At 33.0% G+C, this 19,261-nt stretch overlaps 1 protein-coding gene across 1 annotated transcript; it reads right to left on the bottom strand.

The window, feature by feature from the left end:
* Nucleotides 1-2,013: 2,013 nt before the first annotated feature.
* On the bottom strand, nucleotides 2,014-17,713 carry LOC149801093 (uncharacterized). The gene is made up of 5 exons (XM_089955126.1): nucleotides 17,633-17,713; nucleotides 15,672-15,745; nucleotides 9,730-9,866; nucleotides 9,126-9,203; nucleotides 2,014-3,127 (listed from the first exon to the last, which is right to left on the bottom strand). The coding sequence occupies exons 2-5, from the start codon at nucleotides 15,694-15,696 to the stop codon at nucleotides 2,756-2,758; spliced, it is 612 nt and encodes a 203-aa protein (XP_089811252.1). The 5' UTR covers nucleotides 15,697-15,745; nucleotides 17,633-17,713; the 3' UTR covers nucleotides 2,014-2,755.
* Nucleotides 17,714-19,261: the final 1,548 nt, after the last annotated feature.

The raw sequence follows: 19,261 nt of genomic DNA, 5'->3' as shown, positions 1-19,261 counted from the left end.
CATATCTGTCCTCAAAAAACAATTACACTAAAAGAAAATGGAACTAATTTAATTGGTGTTTTTAACGTCAGTACGGAATCTTTATATGTACATATCGTAGATCCATAAACTGCACAGTGTCGGATATAAATAAAACTACAACCCTTGAGATGGTCAACTGGGAACTACAGCCATACACACTTATTATTCAAGATGGATTTAGTGATGTTGCCTTTGAAGGTATGGCAACATTTTATGTGACATTTATTCAAAATTGAGCGAAAATAACATATTATCATGTTCGCGGTATTAGTTCAACACATATAATCATGAAATAGTTCGGCACAAATACCTTTATCTATAATCCAAAAACATAATTGAATTAAGCATCGCTTTGCACAGGATTCAAGTGTAAAAATATTTCACAAGACAATTATTGCCAGGGCATTTGCCGTGGTGTGAATTGTTGAATTGAATGTATGGCAAATTTCTTCTCCTCGTTAACATATTACCTATGGATTACCATTCAGTGGAAATCTAAAGACATTTTTCACGTTTTACCTTACGACCTAGAGTATTCATACGCCAGCTTCTGTGGCAGCATCCAAGGCATACTCATAAATCAGTTGATATGCCATAACACTGGGTCTGACGTTGAAAAGTTTTAATTTTAACATTGCTATCTACATAATATAACAAACTGTTAAAAGCGATATCAACTCCGATTTCCGTGGTTCATATCACATTCTGAAAACCTATTCGTACTTCTATATCCCACTGTAATCTCATTTCCAAATTTTAAATATGTATCTTTGACAGTATAGGAGGACTTTCACTACATTACTAACGAATGGGCGGACACTATCGTTAGAGACAAATCGCCAAAAAAAGGCTCCATGTCAGAACTCTTTAACGAGGGTCTGTAATAATCAATGTGAAGACGTAATATATAGGCTCCTTACGGTGGGGTTGTAGCTGCACCTCTCCTTTATTTAAGAGCCAATTTCATACATTAGTCAAGACAAATTTTGCTTTATAAACTTTAGCAAGTGCTGCACTGATCTCTAGCTAGGAACAGTCAAACAGGGATTTCAATCGAAACGTCTATGTAGGGGTTCATGCATCGCGATGCTTGGCTACAAATGTAACAATACGGGACAAATGTATCAATACGTAGAATCTAACAAAGAATGATCCATATCATGATCATTTTAGGGGTAAGCTGCAGGATCCATATTCGGGCTTAATAGGCAGACTCCTAATGGGCGTAATCGATATGATTATAATATACTGAGTTGCATATTTCTCGAAATTGGCGAAACTAGTTTCTTTAAACTCTTCCTACTAAAATAATATATTCCTAACTAGCTGCTGCTCAAGAGGCATTGAACTCAAAATCCTCTAATACCATCGATCCACATTGTCCCTTTCTCATACCTTGTATCAATAGGTCGCCCCTTAATGTCAACTGAAGATCTTAAACTCGTAAATATTACAAAACTTTCTCCCATGTACACACTATATCTTCAGAAGAAAAATCTCTGATTTCACATTCGTAAGGGTTTTGTGTCTCACATTTGCATGAGTAATTAATAAGCTTTTTGAAGCCGAATACTAATATTTCATGCCACACACTGCATATTACGGCACAAACACATAACGCAACATATTAATGAACTAATTAATTTCAAATTACTAAAACTGAATACCTTACAACATCATGAACCCTTCTTCCATATAACTGGTAATCTATTTGTATTCTGCTTTATAGAAAAACTCTGACATTCCCCCAGTTGGATAACGAAAATTGAAAAAAATGCCTTGAAGAGTGTTCAGATTTGATGTAGGATATATTTTAATAAGCAAAACCTAAGTGATAACCAATTACTTTTTTATCGGTAATAGGCGATAATAGCCAACTAGATGTGGTTAAGAAATAAACAGCCAACTAGATGTAAACATGGTTGAATCTCTAGTAACGAATAAGAAGTAAGTAATCAACTTGATTTCAGTCTAAGGACAAAAAATCACCAATGTCTTTAACAAGGTTTTATTTAATTAATAAGTGTTCCCGCAGAAAACAAACAGACAATATCAGTAACAACATAAAATTAAACAATGCTCGTTGCTTTTATGACACCAGTGACCGTCTAATCGATATATGTGGATTTTAAATTAAAAAGCTGAACTACATACGCTCTGGAGTGAGTCAAAAGATGTCAAAACAATAAACGCAGTGAAAAACACAAATTAGGCAATAACCATGTTCGACGTTTTTGTTTTTTTAAGATGCTCCTAAGCTTTTTCACAAAGACAAATGACTCATATCCGGCAGTGGTATATGCCAAAAAGTACAAGCTGTGCTAAAGAACATGATTGGTCTACTCTTTTGTCTCAGGCAATATTCTAAGGCTCTTTAACAAATATTCTGATATTATTTGTTTGTTAATTATTGTGAGGTGTTTTGCTGTCTTTTCGAATTCATTTTCTGGTCAAGTGGTTTGGTTTTTATTTCTACAAAGATTAATATTTCTTCATTAAGTTTCAAGACAAAGAAAATCAATACTTAATATTTTATTTTCAAATATATCAGCGTCTTTTAGTTTTATTTCCTGCATCAACCATTTTGTTACATTTTTCACATTATAATCACTGAAATTCAAATATTGTATACCGTTTAGTAACTGGAATTTATATCATACCTATATAAATTGGTTAAATTCGCATCATCTGATGCTGAAAATTTGCGTGGATATCAGATGTACTTGGTCCCTTGTTACTGAACCGTTACCGTTGTCGGCATCGGTAGACCATAAGTGGCATGAGACATTCGTATGCCATTATAGTCTGTAAACGCATTTCGTGTGTCGTATGGGAAGGGAGAGAGAGTATGTCCAACGACGTGTTGCAGTGTGGCAAGTTTTGCATTGAGAGCAACATTTCGGGCAGCCTTCCAGATTGCGCAAACTGCAAAACTTATTGAGCTGAAACTCAGGATGCCGTTTAGAATGGCCACGACTATGGGCACGGAGTCAACCTCGTCAAGATAATAATATCTGTACGTGCCCATGGGTACGATAATTGATATGATGAAAATTGGGAAAACGGCCATGAACCACAGCATACTGAGGATAAAGTTGAAGTGGACCTGCAATTAGATAAAATATGAAATCAATGAGAAATATCAAAAGCAAATCAAGACATCGTTCACCACCAGAAGAAGTTATATTCAAGTCAATTGTTTCTTCTAATAACCATGTATATTCTTATATAGTACATACTAAAACATAAAGTATTTATTAATTGTTATACATAACACATACAGAAACCTCCGAGACTGTAATCAAAATAACCTGGAAATAAGAGGATAAACAATTATAATCCATTTTATAAACATATACCGTAAATATAATAATGTTTGTTATATTCAACGTTTCATACGTAACATTATGCAGAAAACATAAGGTTGTCTTCTTACTAGAATTTAACAACTGAATGTACTTGCACATGTTTAGATTATTCCAGAAGTTTGTTTTCAGTAACTGTATTCTACAGACATATTAAAGATCAGATAAACTTTTAAATAAGTAAAATAAAATTCATACATGATGTTGCTTGAACTTAAGCTACATCAACTGCCTTATGGTTGTTATTTCAAAATAAACGCAACCAATGTGTCATTTTAAACAAATATTCTAAACAGTTTAATTTAAGCTATTAGTAAATTACCATATTGCTTAGCGTAAACTGTTTGTGAACGAATAGCACATAAGTCTCAAAGAGCTTAATTGAGAACATATTTGTTTAGTTTTTACCCAATATGTTTTTAATTCTTCTTCTCCGTATATAAGTAGCACACAATTTAGAAACAAACCAATCTCACAATTCCTTGTACGTGCAATATTCTTATTTTAAGCCCAATACAGAATATAATATGTGCTACATCGGAAACAGAACAAGAGAGGGAATGTCAAATGATAATAGTTGAAAGGTCTCAAAAGTCTTATAGTAGAGCGAGTTAGGAAGAAGGAGGGAGATAACATTTTTAGTGTAACCATTATATACATGTATACATATATTGGCGTCTGTCTCTGTCTGTCTGTCTCTCTGTCGCCCTAAATGATAGCTCTGTATTCAAAACAGCTGCATGTTTTTCCAATCGAATACACTCAACAAAAGCGTTCAAAAATGAGAACGTACATACGTCAATGCATACATTCCTAGTTTCCTATAAGACTTTATCTGAGCCGCCTTGTGTTTACATAAAGATTAAAAAGATGCATATATGTGCCATTATTTTTCAATCGATTCCCATTTGCAACTGATAGTATGTTTATATCGTATTGTAAAACTTCAATACTTTTTTAAATGGGGGTCATCTTCGCTATTTCAGTTAAATCCACATTTTAGTTCGATAATTGTAGTTGCATCAGAATGAAATTGATCGCAATGTATCAATTTTGGTTTAGCTGGTATTCCAAAACTAAGTTCTGCTTTTGAAATTTGAAAATTTTACATCTGCTTACACTTTTTCCTATCGATCCAGATAAGACGTTGTAGTAATTCCACAGTTTCAAATATGACGAGATAAAGTGTCCGTACCATCGTTACTAAAAGGATACATGGTTGTAGATAATTCCCAATTGTTCTAAAAGAGGTTTGTTGGTACTATTTGTTGGTACACTTCTATGTATATCATTATTTGAAACCGTCTCGGTCTTCAACAACTAGTAACGGAACGATTCCAATTACTCTCATATAGATTTTTTCTCCCTTTGTTCCCCAATAAGCAACAAGCAACAAAACAGATTGATCTTAATTAGGGCTATTTATACTAGAATAGATGTTTGTTTCAAGATTATAACAAGCGTGAATGGCACTAAATATTCCTAAATACTTTAGAATGCATGCATGTATTCCAAACTCATTCCAAAACAATTTACGCTAATCTGTGTACCATATATTTTGACTACATTGTTTATATAAAAGTTGCCTTTACACCCAGTGCACTTATTTATGATTAGGACTTCCAACGTTAATATTAGATTCATCTATTTGTAATTTTAAAAACATCATCTGAGTTCTCTATCGTAAATGTATTATATGATGCAATATACATTGCAAATCCGTCTGTTCTCAATGGATTCAAGGTATTTTTCACTTTTGACATAAATTATAGTATAAAAGTAACTCGTTTCCTACATTTTGCAAATAAGCTGTTTAAATTTCTTTCATGTGAGATTGAGAGGTGATAAATCGTCTCATCCATGTTACTTTCAAAGAATGCATACAAATGTTTACTGCTATCATTTTCAGATTACCTACATAACACATAATACCCTTCACACAAACTTTTACATTCGATTTGATCATTGCCTCCACCCAGTACACACTTATGGAAAATGGCAACAAACTCTTAAAGATTAGCTTTAAGCGTGTTAGGTAAACTTAGAAAGAGGCGAGTAATATTGGACCAAACATTGCTTACTAAATTTTTTCCAAGTGGGAAAAATGATCTCTTTGACTAAGTGTAAGGATTTAACTTCTATATGTATGCCTTCATAATTTAGCTTGACCGTATCATCTAACCCTATGACAAATGTAATAGTCCAATGTTATGTATGATGCATTGCAGTCTAAATAATATTCTTGAAAGTACCCTATAGTAATTCTACTTGTACAACCTATCCTTGCACATTTTTTTTCAATACTGATACTGAAACCTAAAGACTTAGAATATCGGTAGATACTATATATAGGACGTCTCTGAGGCATCTAGGGTGAGAGCATTGTCATTACAGTGAAAGAATATATTCTGTGTTTTTTAGCGTTCATTCTTTTAATATTTGAATTTTCTGAATCGAATGAGTTAGTATCTCCGCACATGAGGAAAAAACGTATGGGGAATGAGATTACCTTCTCCACATTCATTCTTGATTTCAAACTATGGTGAATAATGTCTAGTTACATTGAAACATTATTTAATATCTTTATAAATCGGCTTGAAAATCCCTTGGAAGACCTTGGTAAAGATTAGAAACTTTAATCTTAATCAATTAAATAATATAATAAAGAACATAATCAAACGTTTTCTAAACATCGTTCAAAAGAAGAAATAAAGTTAACCTGCATGTTTTCGATTAACAAATAATGTCATAAATATACTGATTGATCAGTACTACAAATGGTAGAAAATTTAGGTTTAAGTCGATTTGCAATGCATGATGACGCACAATTGCATTAAACTATTTATAAATGCATGTGTCTTCTGCTTTTAAAAACTGTGTTGCTTATCTCCTTGAGGGATATATATAATAGCACATTCAGTCTCAGCTAATGATTGCTCACCATTATTGAAGGCATATTAATTCGCTCGTACAAATTAGTTACTAATATCTCCACAAAGGACGTTCAAGAACCAAAACGTATTTCATCTACTTTCATTATTAGTTAAATGTTAGGACGATTTTGCTTTGGTTAGTGTAATTATGTCGGTCGTTAGTTTTCATTAAGAGTTATGTAACTTTTAGGGACATCTGTACATTTCAGTGAGGCTAGTGTATATCGTGATTCACATATAATCTATTTATTGTATAATTCAGTTTGCGTTAGAATTTTTAACTCATTTTGTGTCAATGTTCTGTCTGCTAAATTAAATTTAGGACGTTCTTATTTGTAGAGATTCTATTTTTCAAACTACCTTAATAGTTAGAAACACTTTCTCAATCTTTGGTCTTAATTGCAGTAAATTATACCCTGTTTCCTTTAACGTTCTTGACACGGACTTTCATTAAATGTCTCGTTATCATTTATAATTCATGTAATTTATTTATATTGTTTTCCGGTACTTTAAACGTAATATCGTTTACAATTTTCTCTTAATATTGGGTTTTATGTTCTTTATTTGAAGCATAAGAAACATAGTTTAGGATCTTATTTATAATAAAAACTTTAGAAATAATTGATCTTAAAATGAGAAGCTAATGTCATAATTTGGAGTTAGTTTTGAGTTAAAATTTGATGTGAGAGATATATTTGCTCTTGGAGTCGTGAATTGGGTCCATCACATTTGTTATATAGTCTAACGCCTTCAAGTGATGATGATTTCACTTCCAAAAAGTTCTGTGTTTTTCAGTTTTCGAAAATGGAGTTGTTTAGACTCGAGAAAAATCAGTTTCAATGCCTGGTTCTGCGTATGGTAAGCTGACACTAGTACAATTTCTACAACCCGTCTACTATTTGTAAAAATATTGCGGATATATTTGAAACCCGAATATGACACCGGTCATTATATCTAGTGACTAAGCAACAACTTACAGTTTGTAAATTCTAAGTGTCATAAGACAAGCGAACAGTTCAAGGTAGTGCGAGACAAAAAAAAAACTTCAAAAGTTCCTAGTATATTAAGTATTGATTGCTAATATTATTCGGTTCTTTCACATCGACACAGCTGACACTTAAGAATATTTAAAGGTATATCGCGATGTCCTTACTTTTAGTAGATGGAATATTGTATGACTTTATATCTTTAACTGGTAACTGTTCTTATATAATCATTGTTGTATAAAAGGGATATTGTACTTTCTAGGCAATGTAAGAAAGAGTTCAAAGCATATCTTTCTTTATTTGTAAGATTGATGGTTGTAACTTACGTTCGTGTGTACAAAGATTGACCTTATTTCAGACATGCAACGCTCGTAAGCCTGTTTTTCTTGTTTAATGTATTTTATATAATAGTTATTGCATTTTGAGAAGGAAGTATTTTCAACTCTGGCTAATTTTAATTTCTTCGCTTTCAATAACTGCCAAAGTTCGTGTAATTTCGACTATTCCAAGTTCATCACTCGAGATCATCCGAAAAAAACATTTCTAGCAGCTGTTGGATGTAGGCACTGCGTTGTTATCCTAACAACATATATAACGACATTGCAGATATTGTACATGGAAGTAACATAGAGGTATGCCAATATTATCTACACTGTGCTAGATGCAAATGCACACCACCTACTTTCATTGATGCCACAAAATTGATGGCGTTCAAGGGAAAATTTAGATCGGATTAACATGCTGCCAATGACAGTGAGTGTCTAAGTTATAAATGTAAACTTAATCCTAGTGTAATGTGATTCGTCGTTGTGTTTTTATTTATGCCAACAAGAATCCTCAATGGATTAATATTTTGTTTCTTTCGAAATGGTTCTATTAGAGTCAATTATATGGGTATCATAAATCAAACCAACTATCTAACTCTTTTTATGTATCCGATTAAAAACAAGACTCAGAAAAAAGTAAGGTCAAATTTATCACCACTCTCAAGAAACCATTTATCGCGGAGGACAAATATAAGACTCAATATTGTCCAAAGTACAGCGACGTGTGTAGAAATTTGTTGAGCCGAATAGATATCACTCTACTTACTTCGAACACTGATAAAGTCTCGATACGTATATATTACACTAATCGTTACCATAAAGACGTTGGATAAAGAGATTTAAGTGTCAGTGAGTGACTCTTAAGAAATCTGTTCGATGTTCGGGATGGGATAAAACACGCCTCGAATAAACTGAAGTCGTACACTTTAGACTAGATGATGCAACAAGACCTGGAGATAAAACTGTTAAATAGCGCACAAGGTGTCAACTCAATAGGAATAAGACTCGTAATAGTCGATTCTACGATATGAATATGAAAGAATATGAATAAAGTATAGTGTACAATCTACCTAAAGGGTTTGACAATTTGGATCAAAGGCAGTGTAAAATTAGGCCGAGATGTAGAATCGTTGCTTTCTTTCTTCCGATATTATATCCTATATATATTTCCTTATATGACATTTAATGTAACTCTTAACAACTACATAATATTGTAACATTAGAAACAGAAATAATTCTGAGAAAGTTAATGTTGTGTCTCTTTGTGGAGACAGATGAACTGTAATTGGCTGGCTAGGTTTTACGGTTACATCCAAATTCATCCTGTATTTATAGCTGCAATATACAATGCAATATACAATGCTTTTTGCATACGTATGCGCTCTGAGTCAATCCGACCTAGGCTGGACTCAGTTTGTGAAATCTCATTTGTATGAGAGAGAGAGAGAGAGAGAGAGAGAGAGAGAGAGTTTTCTACAACATCTTAATACGTACAAGAATGTGACGCAGGTTCTGGTAATTGCATTGCGATGCAATCCAGAAGATGACAAAAACAAATGCAGGCAAGATGGGCTGAAACAAAAAGATTGGCAAATTATAAGATTGACTGGATTTAACGTTGGTATTGTGACATGCAGCTCTCCTTCTGGTACAATCCCTAATGCATAAATATAAACAGTTCCAATGATATATATATATATATATATATATATATATATATATATATATATATATATATATATATATATATATATATATATATATATATATATATATATATATATATATGGATACCTTTCTTTAATTCATTATACTGCACTAATATGAAACCTGTTATGCATACCAATATTGTGTTCTTAATTTTTGTCAGTGACTGAGGTTTGTGGAGGTTTTACCTACCTGACTTTGACATTTTTCTAAGAAGCAAACAAAATATTTAGCATAATCTGAGTTTGAGGTCAGTTCTTTTGCAGTTAATATAGGATTTACTTTGGAATAATAATAATAATAATAATAATAATAATAATAATAATAATAATAATAGTTAAATACTTCTATTTATGTGATTGCCCATGCAACGATGATGGCAATTTCTTACCGTCAGGTGAATCATCATTAGATAGAAATGCGACTTTGCTCCACAAATGATGATGCCAACAACTAGATTAACAACTTGAATTATGTGATGTGCCACTATCACATTCTGTAGTTTGAGATTCACTTCCATTTCCGCTCCTATTAAAAGAAGGAAAATATTTAATGACAGGAAAAGATGAAGTTACTACCTTTGCAACGGCATCAGATGTCGTATCTTAATATTGCTAATCATCGTCATCACAGTCATCGACAGGATAGCAATTACTTTGGAAATTGGCATTTCAAGAAAACGACTCGAATGATCCACGTCCAGATCAGAAACTATCTGAATGAGCATCATTAAAATACGCAATGCACACATGGATGTGCGTGTTGATGTTTGTGAGCGATGATTTATTTGAAAATGATATCGCGCTTCATGAATATTTAGGCAGCAGAGACAGTCGAAAAGTCACAGTGTATATATGATCTCTTTTAATAAGAAGAAATAGTTTCCACTGAGGTATGGTGACAGAAGAACGTGAGTCGCAGATCACGGAGATATAATCCAGATATAATATCTTGGAATGATTACACAATAATCCCAAAATAGTATTTTAGTCGAGTCAAAATGCGAAATAGCATCTTTGACCATTCTATCTGGTATATTACAGAAAATAATTATTAGCCATTCTGATCAAGGAAATAATGGGATTTAGCACGAAATAGATGTAAATTGCGTGTAACCAGATCGAGAAGATGAAAAGAATAATCTTTACATTGCGTGTAGGAACTGGTATACAAACAATTATAACGAAATTAGATAATCAAGACTAACGTACTTTTTCCCTAGTGCAAGTAGTCGATAAGGGTTGTGTTTCTCATTCCTGCGAATGTACTACCAAATGGAATGCTAAGCAAAAAACATTTGTATTATTATATAACCGTGCCAATCAATATCATAAATGAGAGAGTACAATAAACAGCAGCATCAACAAAAGAGCAACAATAATAATTATGAATACTACTTTCACTACTACTACTACAATTACTAATGATAATATTGTTGATTTCATGTAGGAAAAGCAATATCAAGTTGACCAGTTAGTATTATTTTACCGCAAAGTGGAGTACAACATTACCAGACATTTGTTTCTTCTCAATGTTTTATGAACCGCTCGATCTGTAGGTTTTCAAGCATTTTACTTTACATGATGTTATAGACGTCAAACAAGCTATTTTCATACCAGCTTGGTACAATAGCATTTAAATAGCTTAGTTAAATTGCAGATCGCGTGCATTGTTTTCACTCATTCAGTTTTATCGGTCCAGGTCTATTTGAAGCTTATGTGACATTCTAGAAAAAAAATGTCCATCATACTTTAAAAGTGTACGAAAGATACTAATACAATCCCATTGTATATGTCCGGTAATTCTGCGGCACTGTGATATAAATTAAAGACGTGAAAGAATTATACCAATAAAAGCACATATTTATGCACAAAAAAATCCCTAAATATACACTCCTAGAAGTCCAACCGATATGTCGACGTTCATATAGAGATTCCACCTAACACTTTTGATTTACTGCATTCCATATGTAGTTGCGTCTACTTATATACGTTTGAGTCTTTCCTTTGTCTATACCGCTTCTCCTATTCCCCTCAATATATTTAGAATGCAAAGATATTATCGACAGACATTTTGAGTCAAAAGCGTGTGCTTTAATCACTCAGCATTTTATGTAATCGGGGAAAAGTTGTACAAGAACACTTTAAGATTCTGAGTCGATACATTTTAATTATTCTAAAATGGACTAAACCTGTAGCTTTTAAGGTAAAACCAAGTAATGTAAATCAGTATTTCTGCCTTCAGGCAGAGAAATGCGCCCAGTGTCTATTATTAGGGAAATATTTTCATGAAATGCATGCATATGTGACAAAGAAGACTTGGGCGATTAGCGAGTGCAATTATTTTAGTTGCTTATATTATTCCTTTTCAATGAAGACAGCAACGTTTGATTCCTATGCAAACAGACAGAAACAAAAAGAAGTTTCTGCAGCTTTAAAAGATGCATTTTCAAACTAATCCAATACCTAAATAAATTTGCCTGTCGTCCACTATTACACAATGCATAACCTATTCAACATAGTCTCCATGACAGGAGAGTTGCTGACCCTCCTACATGCACAGGCTTTTAAGGGTCCCTAGCAAAATCGTACATTACAATTTATAAGTTTAATAACAATTAAGATATTTTCTATATTCCGGTAAACAAAGGTAGCTATATAGTGTAGCTTTATAGGATTTGAGATATTCGTATTGTTTTTCGAATGGGCAACAACTATTCTTGTGATAGATTTGACATTTTCTTCTCATGACTGAATTAGATAGAAAATCTTGAAAGAAAAAAATGAAATAAAAATAAATTGTATGGTCATAATGTTCGTGTTCACTATTTTTGTCCAATATGAGTAATGCCAATATATGTAGAATGCAGAACAGTAACATTACAGTACTGATAATATTTATAAAATTAAATATAATTTGACTTTTTTGATATGACAAAATCCTACAATGAAACGATTACATCAGTAGTAAATGTCATATGGCTAAAGGTTGTTTTTCTTTGGCACAAACTATATAATTATTTTAAATTTTAGAACGTGGAACAAAGGATTAAATAAAATATTGTGTATCCTGTTTCGATACGTTCATAGAAAATAACACGATGGAAAACAGCGGATCATCAATTTACATTTGTCAGGATATTTACAACAGATTTGTTTCTGAGATTTGTATTGACTATTGTAATTGATGATAACCGTTCATACATCATACACACTAAAACGCATACATATTTAGGCAAGCAATTATCATTTAGCTTGGTATCTAGCCCATACAAACAGCAAACTACTATAGCCATATTTTGATCTCTATACTTTCAACACAGCTAAAATATACCGTAATACATAATAATTGTTTTTCAAATTGATAAATCAGAATTAATCTAAAGATAATTGGTTCATTAATTGATGTGGCAATACAAAGGTATAGAAGTAAAAATCTCCCTGAATATAAAACTTTGATATTCGTTTAATCTTATTCTGGAAGTGTTTACGTTGGCAAATGTCACAAATAAAAAGAATTTATATCTAATTCTTATAAATTGTACATCAAGAATATGATCAGTAGGAATATTAGACTATATGATTATGTTAAGTACGGCCTGATTGACCAATTGGACTTTTAACTAACGGATATCATACCAAGGCCTTTAATCGGAATATTGGTGATTTACACAGAAACATAATTCTTGGCATACTAAACAGATGTGAAGAGGAATAATGCAAACAGTAATATAAACATTATTTCTGATGTTGCGTCAGAAATTATACAGGTGATACTCGAGTATACTGGATGGATGGGTTAGAAGTGAAACTGTTGTATAAATAGGTAAACAGCGGTACTTGATAAATAAGTACTTTATGCTGTGAAATTAGTATTCAATACATCGGCTATAACTGCAAACATTATCATCTGTGTACAACAGACAGACATACAGTGATTGGTTGATAAAAGTCTGGAGACATGAGAGGATATTGGACAATTCTAAACATATTTCTCTAGTCCCATAAACTTGTATACAATATTGGAAGGGACGGTTTCAAAACAGCACTGCTTACAGAAAAAATAAAGATAATGCTACTCTGCATATTGTGAATATTACAGAGTTATGCAGCTAAACAAATCGAAGCAAACAACGTAAGAATAGCAAACATTTAACTTAACAAGCATGTCACACATCTGAAAGAGAACTAATTGAAAACAAAATTTGTTGACTATATTCACATCAACAAACATAACGCATATATTCCAAAATTTCTGATATCAAACTGTTATAACATTATGTACCCAAAACATCTCTATTTAGTATATAATTTATTCACCAGACAGGTCAAGAAAATCATATGACTGAAGAAATGTAAATGGTAACGAAAGAACGATTATATGATATTTAATTTATAAAGGATTTAAAAGTGATCAGTTCGATAAAGAAGGAAGGAAGGTAGTTAGTACAAAGAAAATTAGGTTCACTGGTATCTTTAAACTCGTGAAACATACCATCGAAGAAGATAGTGTAACTATGCAAATCATGATGCGTTGTATCTTACATGGTTGTAGCGACATATTTAATCGATTTTGTTGGTGGCAAGTTGCGTATATGTCTTTTTTCACCTTTCTTAGGCTTGTCTTTCAGAATGGAAATGCAATCATCTGCTGCATACTTTGTGTTTTTCTTCTTTTGACGTGTTCATGACACGTACTATATCTCATATTGTTGAGATTATGTGGAGCTAAGATTCCTAGTGTCAATGTTTAGTATATTATGAACTGAGTAAACATTAGCTTCAAAACGTTTCCGATATAGATACATTTCGATACATCTAACGTATCCCTCAACAGCTTTACAAATGCGTTGTTGGTGACTGTAAGAGGTGAGTATGCTTATGCATATTTAAGTCTGGTAATTATTTGTGTCGATCGGTGTAAGATGATTAGTGTGACAGTTACGAGATATTTGAGATTCTAGCAACATCCTGTGTAAAGTTTGGTAGATCATCTTTCGCACAAATGATTTGTATCTTTAAGCCGTTGTCATTACTTGTATTTTGCATTTTGTGTTCCAAATTTTTCTGTATTCATGTAACACAATAGCATGATCGATACATTTTTGCAGGTTACAAGATTCATGGATACGGACCTTTCATAGATGAGTGGCCCTACAGGACATATAATGTTGAGCGACTTAGTGGGCTCTCGGTGGATGCAACTCATGTCCAGGCCTATCCTGAGGTAGGAGATATTTACCGAGAAGCAACTTAAATATCTCTCATTACTGTAACAAGCGTAGACGAAAATGTCCATGCTTAGCAAAACGTGTCTACCTCAAATCAAATGAAAAATAGAAAATATGACAACCACAATGGGGCAGCTTAAGGCCTTAGGTATCCTCCAGGGTGCGATGCTTACATTCACGATATTTTAATTTGTCCGCAATATTGTGTTTCGGTTTTTGTCTTTGTACGTGTGTGTTTGTGTGTGTGTGTGTGTGTTCCTTTTAGTAATATTTGTATTGGCATGGTTATATCATTTGTGTCATAATTTGTAATAAAGATATACTTGTCTTGTTTAATAACTTTCATACGCTATACTATTACCATGCTCAGGAATCATAATAGTGACAATATATCTACAAATGGAAACTAAGAATACATTTGTTGATGTTGTTGTTGTTGTTATTGTTGTAGGGATTAACGTCATATTTCAGTACAAGATAGGCTATACATGGCGGCCAGAATACATGATGGAGGAAGAACCAGGGAAAACCTAGGAAGGAACCACCGACCTACGAGAAGTAACTGCCAAACGTTCTCACATACCCACATTGACCGAATCAGAGACTCGAACCCACGCAGAGATGCGTATGTGTGTAAATAGGAGTATACGGAAAGTAAGCATTTACATGCATTTCGGTATTTATCTTCTAATGATTTTCTGTTTCATGTTAACAGTTTAGCGCAAGAATTTATCTAGGTTAATGATTATGACAAATATTTATATCTCTCTTGCATATTTGTTTAACAGAAACTGTTAACTTTGATTCCTTGCAGATATATTTGTATAAAAGACGAAAGTGTGATCATTATATGGCACTTTCGATTTTATAACTTTCATGCATTCCTGCAAACAATTCTTTTTTAACTTGACAATTTGACCATCTGAAAATGTGGGCTCATTTAATCACTTCCTCTTTGTTTCTTCTTCCGTGTTTAAATATTTGAATTTTTTGGTCTATTCTCTACATAGACGAATATAAACTATGTTATGAAACACCACATAATGCTCAATTTTAGCATGAACATATAGGTAAATATCCTTGATACTTTTCTCCATACTTACGAATTTGGTCATACTGGAGGCTCATGGTTGTAAATATTTGTAGTTGCTCCAATGAACAAACTGAAAAGGTTGATCTGTAAAAAAAAAACACGAAATTTGCCTGTTATTCTCAACGATGATTTATTGTGGTTATAAAGGTTCCAACACTGGTAAATGCGATTCAGTCTATTCACTAATGGATCTCACATCTACATCAGTTTGTGAAAGGTAAGACGAACAGACGAGCTATATTGATTTTATATGTAAATAGATGGCCTACGAAGTTACGCGAATTTAAAAATCGTCTCCAGCCATGTTTTATTTACACGTTTCTACTGAGCTAAAATGCATCTGCCTAATTAACTGCATTGAATGAATGCTGAATTGGAGGAAATTAATTTATATGTCGTTATCTGTGCATTTTTATATTAATATAATGCTCGTTCATTTTAAACTTTTTGAATAAAAGGCAGTTCAATACTGAAGACTTCGGTTTTACGTCTTATTTTGTGCCTTTGATCACGTTTATCAGTTTTGGGCAAGAAATTGTACACAAAATAAAAACCAGGATAGTAAACAAGAATATTCGATATTTAAATCAGTTAATAATTTCAAACAATCGTTTACTCCTTCCGCTTTGACTCAACGATACAGTTGTCAACACGATACACTGCCATTGGAAATAAGCACAAACTCTGTCAAGCATGAACATAAGCCACGTTGCATTGTATTAGGACAGAATTTTTAAGCAAAAGTATTACGATTGAAATTTATTCTAAATTGTATTAAAAGTAATTTTTCATTAATTTATATTGAAAATAATTTTCCACTAAAATATATGGAGATAAGATTTATATATTTGTGTAATATAACTGTATGTTATTTTATAAAGATCACACTTTACAAGCAAGTGCAAAAACCCATACAATACATTTCGCTCGTATCTAAATGTCATCCATTTAGATTTGTGGGGAAGCTGCTGAACAGACAAATTATTATATCAATATTGGTTGCGTTGCGCAGATGGTTCACACGATCGCCCTGGGAAATGTCCAAGGGTCACGTTCTCTCTGGACTGAGGGAACGAAAAAAAAGTATAAAATCGAAGCAGGCTTTCGAAGAATTAGTTCGTTCCTTGAGTCAGAACAGCTCTGTCTTTTCCTTACAGGTAAGAATCGTCTGTGTTCGCAAACTTCTTTAAAGAATATGTACTTTTTAATATTTCAGATTTTAACGGTAAAGTTCATATTTTCCAACTTTTTTGTGAGTTCTTTATATTTTATATTATAATATAATGGAATGTTTAATTGTATTTGTGGTATAAATTATTGGAAAAGATGAATTAGCTACCAGCTTCATGTTTAGATTTAATTTGGAAATATTGAGTTATGTTTAGTAACCTATTCCAAATTAGTATCCTATTTTAAATTTAGCACGATACATTTCTTCAAAATGATTGTTGCATTAATCACAACTATTGAATTTATACTCATTTAATATCATAAAGTTAATCGATATTTATTTAACTATTGGTGACACCTTTGTTAGAGAGCGTGACTTCCTTCTTCTCTCTCTCTCTCTCTCTCTCTCTCTCTCTCTCTCTCTCTCTCTCTCACCATGGACAAAGACATTTATTAACTTATGAGTAATCCCTTTTCATAGATAGAGATGAGAAGAAGGTTATCATACAAACCATGTCATAACAGCATTGTATATGATTTTTTAGTAGGAATCAAGTAGGTTTTTTTTCAACGTCATTTTTCCAGTCTCATTTTAGAACTGCTCTCATGGAACCAATTTGAATTACAAAATACAAATATGGCTGGTAGCCAATATCAAAATGGCATCTTTCCTATTCTACTATTGAACATTTGAGTACATGTTTTAATAATGAAGATTGGTGAATGTAAGCATAATATAAAATAATGTCACACCCATAAAATTGCAACGGTTTTGGAATGAAAGAATATGAATACACATACCTTTATCTTCTTATTTCGGCAATTGCCTTCATGTAACTGCGCACCTAACTACTGTGTAGTTAGAACTGGTAGACCAGGAAGAGGCTCAGTAACATTGGGGGTGAGAGAGTATTGCATCCAATAAAAAACGAACATCTCTTTTGGTCTTTTTGTAAAATTTAGTTGCAGCTTGGTTAATGTATATAATTAATTTGTTCGTTCCTTTTTTGAGACGCAGTGAAAGATATGATAGAAAATAATTTGATTTAGTCTAAATATTCTACCTTTAATGTACCTCAGATCCCTCATTGGTCCCTTAACTATCTCCTTATAATGTAAGGAATTTATTGATTTTGAACAGGCTTGAGCAAAAACCGGGTGTTGTGGTTTGTACTGAACGAGATGAATATCTGCCGAGAGAGAAAGATATGTGTTAATAGTTTTTGGAAAGCGATACCTTGTTATATTTCTCAAAAGCAGAAACATAACGGGGTGGGAGAGACAATTATTGAGTTCCGGTCAGGTTTAGAAAATGATATACCTTCACGTCAACATATTTTAGTTCATGTCTAAATCATGTTTAGCACTTTTCAATATTAAAATTAACGTGTTACAAACAATTGAACACATATATTTTGTGACACGATACCTGTTTACAGTAATCTTATTCGCACTTATCACACTCACAGAGAAAGATTGTTGCCTACGACGGCTTGTGACACGAATGATAAAGTACGGTCTAAGGAATATTTATTTCAACAAGCGTCAGCATCATGGTCTTTGGAAAAGGAATTGACATCATAGAACATATGTGATCAGTCGCTTGTAAGCAGGTGATTATGCACATACATGCATGTGTGTATGTATTCCCGACCTTTCGCCAAGTTCAGCAAGTAACAAAACAATTCTCAATACGGGACGTGCGTTCAGACAAATAACATATTCTCTAATCCGGATTGCTTTGAAAACAGGCTCGGTGTGTTGTTTCTGCACAAAGATTCTCCGTAAGATTTTGGTATAGTATAGCCAGCGCAGTCGTGTAACCCATACACATAGGCTATCCACCCTCAACTGCTTAGAGAAGATGATTTGACATTGATTGATGGAAGGTGGCTTGTCATTGACTGATAGATAAACGAGAGGCCCGGCCCAAAACTGGTTTGTACCTCATGGTATTCCCAAAAGACCCCTGCAGGTTGATGAGTAGTAAGGTGGGGTACATTAGCGACAATGGGAATTAGCATTACAGAGATCCCTGGGTCAGATTAGCGACAATGGAAATTTAACATGGCGAAAAATCGTGGGTCAGATTAGCGACAAGGGAAATTAACATGGAGAAAAATCGTGGGTCACTCTAGCGACAAGGGGAATTTAACATGGAACTATAGTGTGGGTCTGTCTAGCGACAAGGGGAAATTAACATTGGGAATAGAGTTTGGGCTTTTGGGATTTTTTTTTTTAATTTTTTTTAAATTTAAATTTAAATTTAAATTTAAATTTAAATTTAAAAAAAGGGTAGGCAATGGAAAGGCTATCTCTTTTCGAGAAATATGGCTGGCCCTGAAAAGGGCCTTTGGGTTTATGTTAATGTATTCATTAACATAAATGGTACCGCATTGGTCTTCTTCTTGTCCTTAGGCTACGTCTCAC

Source organism: Sinohyriopsis cumingii, chromosome 4 (assembly GCF_028554795.1).
Source record: "Sinohyriopsis cumingii isolate HCF-2022 chromosome 4, ASM2855479v2, whole genome shotgun sequence".
Lineage (NCBI taxonomy): Eukaryota > Metazoa > Mollusca > Bivalvia > Unionida > Unionidae > Sinohyriopsis > Sinohyriopsis cumingii.
The sequence above is the reverse complement of the archived record's forward strand: the minus strand, read 5'-3'. Positions and strand labels throughout refer to the sequence as shown.

Coding starts and splice junctions, on each gene's coding strand:
- LOC149801093 (XM_089955126.1), bottom strand. CDS start 15,696: ATGAGCCTCCAGTATGACCAAATTC. Junction 9,204..9,729: donor TAATGATGATTCACCTGACG/GTAAGAAATTGC, acceptor TTTTTGTTTCAG/CCCATCTTGCCTGCATTTGT. Junction 3,128..9,125: donor AGAACCTGCGTCACATTCTT/GTACGTATTAAG, acceptor ATCTAATTGCAG/GTCCACTTCAACTTTATCCT.